Source organism: Microtus pennsylvanicus, chromosome 2 (assembly GCF_037038515.1).
Source record: "Microtus pennsylvanicus isolate mMicPen1 chromosome 2, mMicPen1.hap1, whole genome shotgun sequence".
Classification (NCBI taxonomy): domain Eukaryota; kingdom Metazoa; phylum Chordata; class Mammalia; order Rodentia; family Cricetidae; genus Microtus; species Microtus pennsylvanicus.
Genome location: NC_134580.1, coordinates 29,265,648 through 29,278,525, shown reverse-complemented (window position 1 = coordinate 29,278,525; position 12,878 = coordinate 29,265,648). Strand labels below are relative to the sequence as shown.

The 12,878-nt window shown below is 46.4% G+C and overlaps 1 protein-coding gene across 5 annotated transcripts in view; it reads left to right on the top strand.

The window, feature by feature from the left end:
* Positions 1-12,105, top strand: part of Slc11a2 (solute carrier family 11 member 2) — a 35,217-nt gene extending 23,112 nt beyond the window's left edge. For 2 of the 5 annotated variants that reach the window (XM_075960661.1, XM_075960662.1), the window contains exons 14-17: positions 930-1,003; positions 2,703-2,856; positions 4,892-4,945; positions 11,541-12,105. In XM_075960661.1, the coding sequence (XP_075816776.1) occupies positions 930-1,003; positions 2,703-2,856; positions 4,892-4,945; positions 11,541-11,618 (360 nt within the window). In that variant the 3' untranslated portion in view covers positions 11,619-12,105. Of the gene's footprint in view, positions 1-929; positions 1,004-2,702; positions 2,857-4,891; positions 7,514-11,540 lie in introns of those variants that run through there. The other 3 variants (XM_075960659.1, XM_075960663.1, XM_075960660.1) reach the window with 2 other exon arrangements.
* The last annotated feature ends 773 nt before the right edge of the window (positions 12,106-12,878 follow it).

The following is a 12,878-nucleotide window of genomic DNA, read 5'->3' as shown; positions in this document are numbered from 1 at the left end:
TGCTAGCTGTTCAGTTGTACAAGTGCAAAGTCCCCTGAAGACATGGTAAAAGGAAAGAGCTGTCTCCATATTCACCCACAACATGGGCATGTCTGTCTGTCAGTCCGTCTATCCTTTTCTCCCCACTCAGTCTCTGTCTTTCTCACACAAATAAATAAGTAACTTAGTAATACATAAAAATCCACAGCACTGTAGCTCGTTAAGGCAGCAAGGGTAATTCATTAAATGATTTCTAAGGGCACCACTACCTCCTGTGGAGGTTACAAGACAAGTCACAGCCAATATGTTATTTATTTAAGATTATGTGTTTTTATTTACATGTATCATGTTTTACCTTTGTGTGAATATGAGCACTGTATGTGTGCCTGGAACCTGCAGCGTTTGGAAGAGGGCATCAGATCCCCTAGCACTGGAGTTGCAGACAGTTGTGAGCTGCCATGTGGCTGCTGGGAATTGAACCCTGGTCCTCTGCAAAAGCAGCAAACAAAGTGTTCTTAACCACGGAGCCATCTCTCCAGCCCCCAGTGCATTGTCTTTTGTGTTTAAACAAAGGCACTTAGGATCATGATTAGTGCTGGGTTAAAAATAATGTTTGGCAAAGGCAAGGTGATAGGAGCAGCTATTACCATGGCACAGATGAGGTAGGGTTTATGACTCCTGTCTGTGAGCAGTGCTGGTGTCTGTGTGGTACAGTAACCACGATTGAGGTGGAGGGAGAGAGCACAGCAGAGCCAGGCCAGTGCCAGTAAGCAGCATTCCTCCCAAGTGTCTGCTCAGGTCCTGCCCTGACTCTTGGTGATAGACTGTGACCTGGAAGTATAAGCCAGATAACTCCCCAACACCCTCCCCATATTGCTTCTCATCAATGTTTAATCACAGCCTTAGAGATGAAACTAATGCGCCCACGTAATTCCATCCTTTTTTTCCAGCTTCCCTTCGCTCTCATACCCATCCTCACCTTTACCAGCCTGCGGCCAGTGATGAATGAGTTCTCCAATGGCATGTGAGTACACTTGTCACCCTCCCCAGGAGGTGACTTTTTACCTAGCAGGCCAGTCAGAAATGTCTTCTCTAGGAGAGCTGTGTGTTTCTAGCTGCTTCCTCTCAGGACATGAAGACACTGGCGAGGGTGAGCTATAGTAAGGAGGAGAGCTGCTTCAGACCTTCCTGTCCCAGCTCTTCACCCTCTGCTGCTGAGGTTTCAATTCTGTGCACTCCGGTAATACGTTCAGTGCACACCTTTTTTTTTTTTTTTTTTTTTTGTATTTTATTTTCGAGACAGGGTTTCTCTGCAGCTTTTTAGTTCCTGTCCTGGAACTAGCTCTTCTAGACCAGGCTGGCCTCGAACTCACAGAGATCTGCCTGCCTCTGCCTCCTGAGTGCTGGGATTAAAGGCGTGCGCCACCACCGCCCGGCTCAGTGCACACCTTGAAGGGATATGTGGGGTGTGTTCTAGTTTCATTTCTGCTGCTTTGACAGTACCATGCCAACAAGCAGCAAAGGGGTGGAGATGTTTATTTGGCTTACAATTCCAAATTACTGTCCTTTGTTCCGGAAGAAGTCAAGGCAGAACTCAGATAGTCCTATCACTGGCACTGTCAGGAACAAGGGGTAAACACATCCTTGCCTGCATGTTTGCCCTAAGCTTGCTTCTTTCTTACACTGTTGAGGATGCACTAGCTGGGTAATGGTGCCACCCTGAGTGGGCTGCTTGTTCTGCATCATCCCTACAGATGCGCCCACAAGCCAGCCTGGTATAGATAATTTCCCTTTGAGACTACCTTCCCACGTGGTTCTTGGCTGTGTCAAGTTGGCACCTAAAACCAGTCAGTGCAGGTGCTCATGTGACCTGTTAAGGTCCCAGGGTCTTTAATTGTCACCACTCTAGAGGCGGTGGGACCTGGGGGAGTGGAGCTGATAAATGAGGCGGACTGAAGTCTCATGCAGTAGCCAACTGTATTCAGAGCCTCAGACAGTTTATACTTTGAGGGCTAAGACAGTCGTGCGTGGGAAGTTCTCTGTGTTCAAGCTGTGTACATGGGACTGGCAGCATGTGGCAAGAACTTGTTTTCCTATAGAGGTCTGTACAGGAGAGCTTAAACATTTAATTGAATAACAACAGCAAGCAATAATGAGTAACCTGAAAGCAACTCAATCCTGCCCACTGCACCTGGGTGGCAGGCGGGACGACACAGAACACATTCCAAGAAGAGTGTCATGTTTTTGGAGAAATTGAGGTCACAGACTCTAATCTTGACACTATTCCTGGACCATGTTCTGATATCTAATGAAATGGCTCTGCGTTTCCAGAACCTGCTGATTTCTGGGGTCTTAAATGCTAGATTTTTGTGTCTTAGAGATGATAGGTCAGTGGGTAAATAGGCTTGCCCCACAAGCCTGACAACCTGAGTCTGATCCCTGGGACTCATATGAAGGATGAAGGAGAAAAATAAATAAATCTACAGATGTGGTCTTCTGACCTTCACATGCATGTACTCGTCATTCATGTGCATACGTTAATAATAGATAGTTAAATGCTAGGTTCAATTTACTCCAGCCCTTCCCCCATCTGCTCTATCACTCATTTTGATACTCTTACGTTTTTCTCAACCTGTGTCCCATTTACCATATGAGACTTAGGTTTCTTTTCTGTCTGTGGCTTGGTTGGATTATTGCACACTCATACGCCCCTTCTTTCACAGAGGCTGGAGGATCGCTGGTGGAATTTTGGTCCTTATTGTCTGCTCCATCAACATGTACTTTGTAGTGGTTTATGTCCAGGACCTAGGGCACTTGGCACTGTATGTGGTGGCTGCGGTGATCAGCGTGGCTTACCTGAGCTTTGTGTTCTATCTGGTGAGTCTATTGGAAGGGAGCGGGGCAGTGGTACTGGCTGCATAGATGGGACTTGCTGCCTTTTAGAGACCAATGATCCTCCAGGCAGTCTACTGAGGCAACTCGTGGCATTGTCAAATCAGCTGTTTCTGAAATTCTATTTCTTTTCTGTTGTTTTTGGTATTGGAGATTAAACACAAGGCTGTGCCATGACAAGCAGCATCCTAATGTTGCATTCTGTTCTCAAAAAGATGTTTATATTTTGAATCATCCAATTTATTTAAGTTTTTTTTTGAGGAGGGGGTGTTTCTTGAGACAGGGTTTCTCCCTGGCTCCCCTAGACCTCACTTTGTAGACCAGGCTGACCTCAAACTAATAATAATTTTCAATTATTTCATCCCATATAAAACTTTAAATTATAGAGATCTGCCTACCTCTGCCTCCCAAGTGCTGGGATTAAAGGTGTATGCCACCATGCCTGGCTTATTTTAGTCTAGTATTTTTCTATTTCCGTTGATTTTTATAAGGATCCAATATTTAATTCCTAAGAAGAATGTATATATGGTATGTTTGAGAAACGAAATGTCTCAGTGGTTGCACAGCAAGCATAAGGACCTGAGTTCAAATCTTCAGGACCCATGGGCATGGGGTTGTGTGAGCCTGTATCCCCAGCACTGGAGGAAGGGAGGCAGCAATATGAGAGTCATCAAGGCCTGCCAACCTAGCTACAGATTCAGCAAGAGACCTTGTCACACAGGAATAACATGGTGACTTCCAATGGCCTCTGCAAGTGCACACATACAGAGGGCAAATGTAGATGTGTTCTCTGGTCCCCAATCTTTCTCACTGCTTTTTTTGTTTGTTTGATTTTTTTTTTCAAGACAGGTTTCTCTGTAGCTTTGGAGCCTGTCCTGGAACTCACTCTGTAGACCAGGCTGGACTCGAACTCACAGAGATCCGCCTGCCTCTGCCTCCCGAGTGCTGGGATTAAAGGCGTGCACCACCACTGCCCAGCTTCTCACTACTTTTACTAGTGAAAAATCCATAGCAATAAGAACAGATGGGATTATCTGTTTAACACAGAGTTCATACTGAGCTTGGGGATAAGAAGCAGCAGTGTTGAAGATGGAGGCTAGAGCCCTGCTGTTCTCTCTCATGCATTTCACTCCATGCGTGCCATGGCTTCCACGGGTTAGAATCTCTTAGAGAAAAACTTCAGTGCATAGTTTAATATGTGCCCTGAGTCAGTGAATCTTTTCCCTTTACAATAAACCTTGGGCATCCAAGGTTATACTCACCATAGGACTTTGGAAACCAGATAACTGCCTGTGTCCTTGGCAGGAATTGTTTTAAAATCCTCTTAGAAGCCCGACCAGCTGTACCTTCATGCAAATTGAGTATATTGACTCAGTACCCTAAGACTTGTGAGATTATCTGAGCCCCAAATTTGGAGGTAGGGCAGATTTTGCATCTTGATTACTGCTGCTTCGCTCAAAACCAGGAGCTTTACAGAGGAGCTGTCTCACTGCTAGTCTGTAGACTCTCCGTGTCCCTGTCACAGAGGAGCTGGCTCACTGCTAGTCTATAGACTCTCCGTGTCCCTGTCACAGAGGAGCTGGCTCACTGCTAGTCTATAGACTCTCCGTGTCCCTGTCACAGAGGAGCTGGCTCACTGCTAGTCTATAGACTCTCCGTGTCCCTGTCACAGAGGAGCTGGCTCACTGCTAGTCTATAGACTCTCCGTGTCCCTGTCACAGAGGAGCTGGCTCACTGCTAGTCTGTAGACTCTCCGTGTCCTTTGGAAATCCATGAGAAATGGCTACTGGAAAGTTCCGCTGAGCGAAACTAGTCATAAACGCAAAGCCTAGGAACAGAGAGCACAGTTTTGGAAAGCCTTGGAGGGAAACTCCAGAAGAGGGGCTGAGAGCCTGACTTAGAGCCCTTGGTGGAAAGAAATGGATGAAGCTGGATGTTTGGGGCAGGAAGTAGGTGTGTCCCTGCAGAACATGGATGTGCTATCTTGGTGGACGAGTGACAATCGTGTTTTCTCTTCCAGGGTTGGCAATGTTTGATTGCCTTGGGCCTGTCTTTCCTGGACTGTGGTCACACGGTAAGCATCTCTAAGGTCCTGCTGAGTGAAGACACCAACGGTGGCGGCAATACTAAGTAAACACTGGGTCAGTCTGTCTGTCTGTGCAGGGAGCCATCAGAGCCAGTGTGTTTCTATGGTTCACTGTGTGAACATAGCCACAAGTATGTGCTGTTGCACAGACTTCATTTAGAACTCAACGAGTAGTTGGGAAACACTTTGTTTTGTGTGTGTCGAGGTCTTTGTTTTGTTTTTGTGAAATAGGATCTTGCTCTGGAACACTAGGTAGCCTAAACTCACTGGCTGCCCTCAAATTTACGACCATCCTGTCTCATACTCCTGAGCACTAAGAATATGGGCATGCATTACCGTGCCTGGCTTTTCCCATGTGTGCTTACAAGATGATTATTTTTGAGGGGGTGGGTCTCACCCTGTAGCATTGACAGCCCCTAGAGAAAGTGACCCTTGAGCTGTTTTAAACACTAAGTCCCTAAGTAGCTGTCTAAGGGCGAATAGCATTTTATGTTCTTAAAACTTTATGAGTTAGGGATATAGTAAACTGCAATTATGTTTTCATTGGTGAATTAAGGCTATAGTAGCTCCAGGCACACCAATTTTTATCAAAAGATAATGGATATTGAAGGCTGAAAAATACTTTTATGCTCCCTTTCAAATTATTTTTATTATGAAAAACCCAACTAGAGTAATATGCTATCCATTTGAACTACAAAATTAGAGACAACTACCGTCTCTGAGTTCAGGATTTGTTTACTTGTTTGTTTGATTGCTTTCCGAGACAGGGTTTCTCTGTGTAGCCCTGGCAGTCCTGGAACTAGTTCTGTAGACCAGGCTGGCCTCAAACTCAGAGATCCACCCGCCTCTGCCTCCCGAGTGCACCACCACCGCCCCTCTACGTTCATGATTTTATATTTCTACTTTTAATTTCTTAGTGGAAGAAGGGTAGGAAGCGTAAAAGATGAGTGTGGACAGATGGTCCAGCTGCAGGGCTTGCTCATCACCCACAGAAGCTGTCCTTAGCGTGTAAGCTTAGTGGGCCTTCATCTTTGGCTCCGAGGTTAGTAGTGTTCATCATGTTACTCCCAAGGGTTCCTGGCAGTGTCTAGTCTTGGGTGCGCACAGTGACAGAGCCTTTGCCTTCCGCCCCTAAGAGAGTGGTGATAACAGGAGACTGTAGCGCTCGGGAACTGGCATTCTCGTGGGCCTGGACTCGGAGTGGGTCAGAGAGCTAACTGCGCTATTCCCGGAAGTCACCCTTCACCAGATCGTGTCTCTGACCCACCACTGTGTCATTTCCAACATGACTCGGGACCTAAGCTTTGCAAAGTCAGTAGGTGTCCTGTCACTGTGCTGGTGAAGTTCCCTCCCTGCACAACGGACTAATGCATCAGGAGAGAAAACCTGTTGAGACCAGAAGGCGAAGCTCTGGAGTCTTCAGCTTGCGACTGCTGCTCTCACCTCAGCCACTTCTGACATGTTACGTGGGAGCCCGAGACCTATTCTGTCAAACCCTGTCTGTTTGGAAAATCTGAATAAGCAAGTCGTGGGTAGTCATTTCTTGATGGCAGCAGGAATGAGAGTGGCCTTGAAGGACGTCCTTGACTGTGAAGCTTTCCTTCTAGCAAGCTGCCTGCAGATGATCTAGTCCAGGCTTGCCTGTACCGGGTGGCATTATTACTGGCACTACTAACAGTGGTGCTCAACCTCTGGGTTGAGACCCCTTTGGCAAATCTCTATCTCCCAAAAAACATTTTAATTATGATTCATAACAGTAGTAAAATTACAGTTATGAAGTAGCAATGAAATAATTTTATGGTTGGGGTCACCACAGCCTGAGGACCTGTATTAAAAAGGTCATTGCATCAGGAAGTTTGAGAACCACTGTCCTACAGGGTCCTTCTCATACCTGCCCCTTCTATCACCATTGTTCCCAAAACTTATCCAAACGGTGCCTGAAGATGCTGGAGACTGACCGTTGAGCCTTGTCTTGCTGTAGTATGTGAAGGCCTTATTGATGGCAGCAGAGTTCCTTACAGAGCTGCTGTAGTAACGATTATACTGTTCCTCAGGGCAGGGTGTCTCCAGAGTCCCAAACACAGATAGTCCAGCCCACAGCTGCTAGGGGTGGACCCAGGGGCCTTGTCCTTGCTAGGCGAGGCCTCTGCTATGGATCTTGCTTCCCTGCCCTAGAATTCGTCTATGTTATATTTGTTTACAACGGTAGAAGTTTTCACTGTAGTTAGGTGTTCTTTTCTATGCAGTGTTTTACAGTGTCACTTGATGGTCACTGGGAATGTGTACTCAGTACCCTGTACAGAGAACAGTGTGTAAAAGTTTCTAGTCCTCCCTGCCAGTGTCGTTCTGGCCGTGTATTTGTGAGCCGTCTTTGTACTTTCTCTAAGCTGGTACTTGTTCTCATGTGACATGAAATAATTGTATGATTCAATGCTCTGGGAGTTGACAGGCTGGGGTGTAGCTACAGCGTGGCTTGTGAGATCTTGACAGGGCCGTAGGAAGTGGCTACTACGAGCTTTTAGTGAACCTTACAGCTTGTAAACTTGATTTGTAATTAAAGAAAAAAACCAAAAAAACAAAAGAAAAGAAAAATTCTCCTTTTTCCTGTTTGCTTTCCTGGCTAATTTTGTGACCTTGAAAACACTTTATTAATAGGGCCTCAGCAGCTTTGATGCTAAGAGTGACACAGCGCCAGTGCTCGCCTCCTAACAGACGAGTCCCCAGAAGGCTGGGTTAGTCATGGACACCAAGATTCTGATTTCACTTTGGGGCCGAGAGATGGCTTCCAAAGTGTAGATGCCACCAAACTTCACAACTGGAGTTAGATGCCCAGGACTCACATGTTGGAGGGCGAGGACAGACTCTTTTTGTTTGTTTATTTGTGTTTTGAGACAGGGTTTCTCTGTAGCTTTGGAGCCTGTCCTGGAACTAGCTCTTGTAGACCAGGCTGGCCTTGTACTCACAGAGATCCGCCTATCTCTGCCTCCCGAGTGCTGGGATTAAAGGCCACCATCGCCCTCCGAGAACCAACTCTTGAAAGTGGTCCCTGATCTCCACATGTACTCTGGTCTCTGACCTCCACATGTGCTCCGTGGCGCTTCCATAGTTGTCCCCATATACATACACAACAAATAAATACCAAATTAAAATTTTTTTTCTGATGAAATGAAAATCAATTTCAATTTATCACTCAGTTAAATACTCTTGTTGGGGTTAAGGCCATAACTTTACCATTCTGCAAGATGGAATTTTTCCTGCCTTTCTCTAAATTGAAGGTTTGCCTGTCTGTAGTCTTGTCTCGCCATCCAGGAAGGATCTTACAATATGTATTTGCTGCCAAAAAGTAGTAAAGATTGAACGAGAGAAACCAGAGTCACCTAGCTTAAACCCAGGTGCACATTTTGGCAGACCTGATATAAATGCTGATCCTGGCACCATTGCCCTTTATAAGCAGAGGTAAAACTCGGGTGTGAGGAGCTAGCAGCATTGTCACCAGGCGTGCGGTGGGGAGGATGTCCTTACCTGACCATCCCAAGACAGCAGGCAAGCTTCAGTTCCTCTTGTGGCAGCGTCCCGGCCTTGCTTCAGGAGCTGCCTGTCTGAGATGGTTATCGGAGCTGGCTGTGTTCACCAAACTTCCATCAACTTTGATTTCATTTCAGAGCTAATCTAGAATAAAAGCAATTTCTAGAACCTCTTGTTAGCCTTCCCTATTACCTTACATGTGTTTACAAACGGTGGACTACAGAGGTGACCTGATGGTTAAAGCAGGTGCTGCTCCTCTAGAGGACCCAAGATCAGTCCCAGCACCTGTGGCAGGTGATTGACAGCCTCAGCTGCAGCTTCAGGGGACCCAGTGCTCTCTTCTGACCTTCGTAGCTACCTGTAGGTCTCTCTCTCTCTCTCTCTCTCTCTCTCTCTCCCTCCCTCCCTCCCTCCCTCCCTCCCTACAAGCCAGGGCACTGGTGTTTGTGCAGAAGCACCCTATGTAATACACATACCCTTCTGTATGAGGCTGTAGTGAGACTCCAGACATGTCTCCAGTGTCACCAGGAACACCAAGACAGCCAAACAGATGTTTTGACACACGCTTGCAATTCCAACACTTGAGAGGCCAGCTAGTTCAAGGTCAGAGTGACCTCCATAGAGAAAGCTGTGTCAGCACTCATTAGTGGTTTGGATGCTTGCGCCAGGCTTAGGGAACAGACAGGGTCCTTATGGCAATAGCTAAGAACCAATAATAGATACACTTGTGTATCACCTATCTGCACCCCAGGCTATTGTAACCCATTTCTCAATGCCTCGGAACTAGACAACAGAATTCTCCAGTTAAATTACCTAAGTGATGATACTCTGAAGTCATGGAGTGATGGCGTCCACCATCTTTGTTCACTTGGGAGAGGTTTCCATGGTGAGTCTGGCCCTAGTCATTAATTCCCAAGCCTGGATGTCAGACCTGCAAGTGAAATGTCAGTGTCTTCCTAACACATTGGCTGGGACCCATTCGGTCTATGTCGGCTTCTCTTGCGAGGTGACATGGGACAGTGTGTGACATGCTCAAAATAAACTTTGTGAAGACTTGATGCGGCATCTTATCAGTGCGCTTGGCATCTCGAGGTATAGCTTATTTCCATTTTACACACAGAAGGTAAGTTCAGAAGATACACACAGCTTGAATGTGGTGCACGACTGTAATCCTAGCCTCATGAGGCAGGAGGATCACTGCAAATTCCAGTACAGTCATGGCTGGAGAATGAGACCCAGCCTCCAACTAAACAAAGGGTTGGGGGTTAGCTCAGTGGTATAGCACTTGCCTCAGTTCTGAAAATAAAATAAAACTCAAATGGATACTTGGAAGGGCTAAAACTGGGCCTTGTCCCCAGCTCTCCAGTGCCTTTTCTACTGTATTATATGGGTGTCGTTCATTCATTCAGATTTCTAGCCTACACTTGGCGTTCATACATAGGCTGTTGGTGCCAAGGGTGACCAATATTACTAATGCCCAAAGGACTAGAATGAAAGCCAGTCAGTGTCCCAAAGTGCATCACTGCACAGCTAAGGAAGTACAGTTTCTTTGCCGGGTGCACAGAGTACAGCTTTAGTCCCAGTACTCAGTGTGGGGAGTAGCAAACTAGGCAAATCTCTGAGCTCAAGACCAGTTTCCCTTATATAGGAAGTTCTGGGCTAGTAAGGGTTACTTAGTGAGAGCCTTTTGGTTTTTTGTTTGTTTGTTTTGGTTTTTAGAGACTGTTTCTCTGTGTAACAGCCCTAACTGTCCTAGAACTCACTCTGTAGATCAGGATGGCCTCACAGAGACCCGCCTGCCTCTGCCTCCCGAATGCTGGGATTATAGGTGTGGACCACCACGCCCAGCTGGAAATACATTTTTAAGACAGTTGAGGGTGGGGCATGATTATAAACTAGTAGAATCCCAGGACCTGGGAGGTGGGGGCTGCTATCCAGTCACGATCATCCTCAGCTTCAGAGTGTTTTTGAAGCCAGCCTGAACTGCATGGATCCTGCTTTAAAAACTCAGAGAGTGCACGACATGAAGACAGCTGAGATTCCTGATTCAATATGACAAACACTGGGGACCCATAGGTTACCCCTTTCTCAGTACACTTTTGTTCTTTTAATTGGGAGGGTTTTCTCAAGTGTCACATGATAATAGGGCCGGAATTACAGGGCCCAGAGATTAGATCATTTGAAGTCTGATTTCCAGTACACAGTGCTGAGACAGAGGCGCTCTGTGTTTGGTCATATTATCCTACAGTTGAGTCCCGAGGCTCTGTCCCAATGTGCACTTGGCACTGTCTCCATCCTTACTCTTTCAGCTCCGGTGTGAAATATTAGGAACTACTCCGGCAGCTACAAAATGCATACACAAGAAACTTCCCCTTTCCACATGTGTGTCCCTGACACTATGGGCTCCCTTCCTCTAAAGTACCCCCTCTGCCCCTGGCTGCCTGACTGCCGTGTGGACATGGATGACCCCCACACTGGCTTTGATCTTAAATCTCCTGCTCCGGCTTGTCTGCCCTAGAGTTTGTCTTTGTACCTTAATTGTTCTTCATGGGCTGGGGACATGGTTCAGTGATCAAGAACACCTGCTCATGCAAAGGAACCAGTCTAGGGGTCCAATGCCTTCTGACCTCCATGCATACCAGACATGCATGCACACTACATGTGTGAAGGCAAGACACACTGATGCACATAAAATAAAAGTCTAAAATTAAAATTGTCCTTGAATTTAAACAACCTCATGTTCTGAAAATAAGCCATTTTCTTCTTTTAAATTTTATTTTATGTGCCCTGGTGTTTTGCCTACATGTATGTCTGTGTGAGGGTGTTGCTTCCCCTGGAACTTACAGACAGTGTGAGTTGCCATGTGGATGGTGGGAACTGAACCTAGATTCTCTGGAAGAGCAGACCGTGAGTGGTCTTAACTCCTGAGCCATCTCTCCAGCCCCCCACTTTCTATTCTGAAATAAAACACAAAAGTACTGAGAAAAGGGACTAAACTGAGTTTACCATGTGACTCCTTGAAAGTCACACTAATTCTCTCCTGTGTTTTTGTCCTCAGTGTCACCTGGGATTGACAGCTCAGCCTGAACTCTACCTGCTGAACACCGTGGACTCTGACTTACTTGTATCCAGATGACAAACAGCCTGAGAGACTTTAAGAACGCTGCTTTTTCCCAGCCCTTTTGTGCCAAGTGTCTGTTAGCAAATTTCTGTTAGTTCAGAGGTGAGTTTGTTCAGATGTTTTGAACAAAGGCAGAGATTTCCTCGTGAGATCCGGGGTAAAGGCCAAGAACTGTGCCTGGGTCCGAGCCCCGCTGGCCTCCAGCAGTCAGACAGTAGGGAGTGGTAAGCAGTGGGCCTGGGCAGCCGTGCTCCCCACTGTGCTCCCCACAGGCTAGCGCCTGCACTTCTGGGAAATAAAAATGTATGAACATGTATTTATGTAAACCCGAACATGCCAGTTTGGGTAAGATTTTAAGGTTATAAAAATTGATAGATTTTTTTTTAAATGTTAAGGTAAATTAGGTATTTGTTTTTATCTGGATCATAAGTAAGAAAGGGAATGAATCTTTTTACGTTGGACTTTCTACATTAACGATCTTTTAAAGTGCTGTTTTACTGCGCTGGTGGTTTCAGTTCAATGTCATGCATCAGGAGTGCATGTAGCAGCAGAAGCTGCTAATACTTGCGTATCACTTAAAGTGTGTGTGTGCGAGCGTGAATGTATGTGTGTGTGCACTCACACGTGTATGTCCAAGTGTGTGCTGTGTGTGCATGTGTGTGCACTCATGTGCCTGTATGTCTTCATCCTTGTGCAGATCACAGGCTGATATCAGGCGTTTCTTTTTTTTTTTTTTTTTTTTTTTGTTTTTTCGAGACAGGGTTTCTCTGTGGCTTTGGAGCCTGTCCTGGAACTAGCTCTGTAGACCAGGCTGGTCTCGAACTCACAGATATCGCCTGCCTCTGCCTCCCGAGTGCTGGGATTAAAGGCGTGCGCCACCACCGCCCGGCTACTGTCAGGCGTTTCTTTAGTCTCTCTACCCAACTTTGTGAGTCGCGAACTCACAAAGCTCACTGCTTGGCTACACTGCCTGGCCAGTGAGTTTGGGGATCCTCCTGCCCCTGTTCCCCAACACTGGGGTTCCAGATTCACTACACTTGGAATTTACGCAGTGCTGGGGACCCAAGCTCAGGTCTTCTTGGACAGCAGGTGTTCACTAACTGAAATGTCTCCCCAGTCCCGGGCACATCAGTTTTAACGAGAGCCTGTCTTCCATTTGTTTTCACACTGATGGTATCTGTTTTCTAGAGTTTGCCAGTCCGTGGTGTCCCCTCCCACTGAGCACTGACACGCCACATACCATAGTAGACCCTGTTTCTAAGGGTCACTCTTATT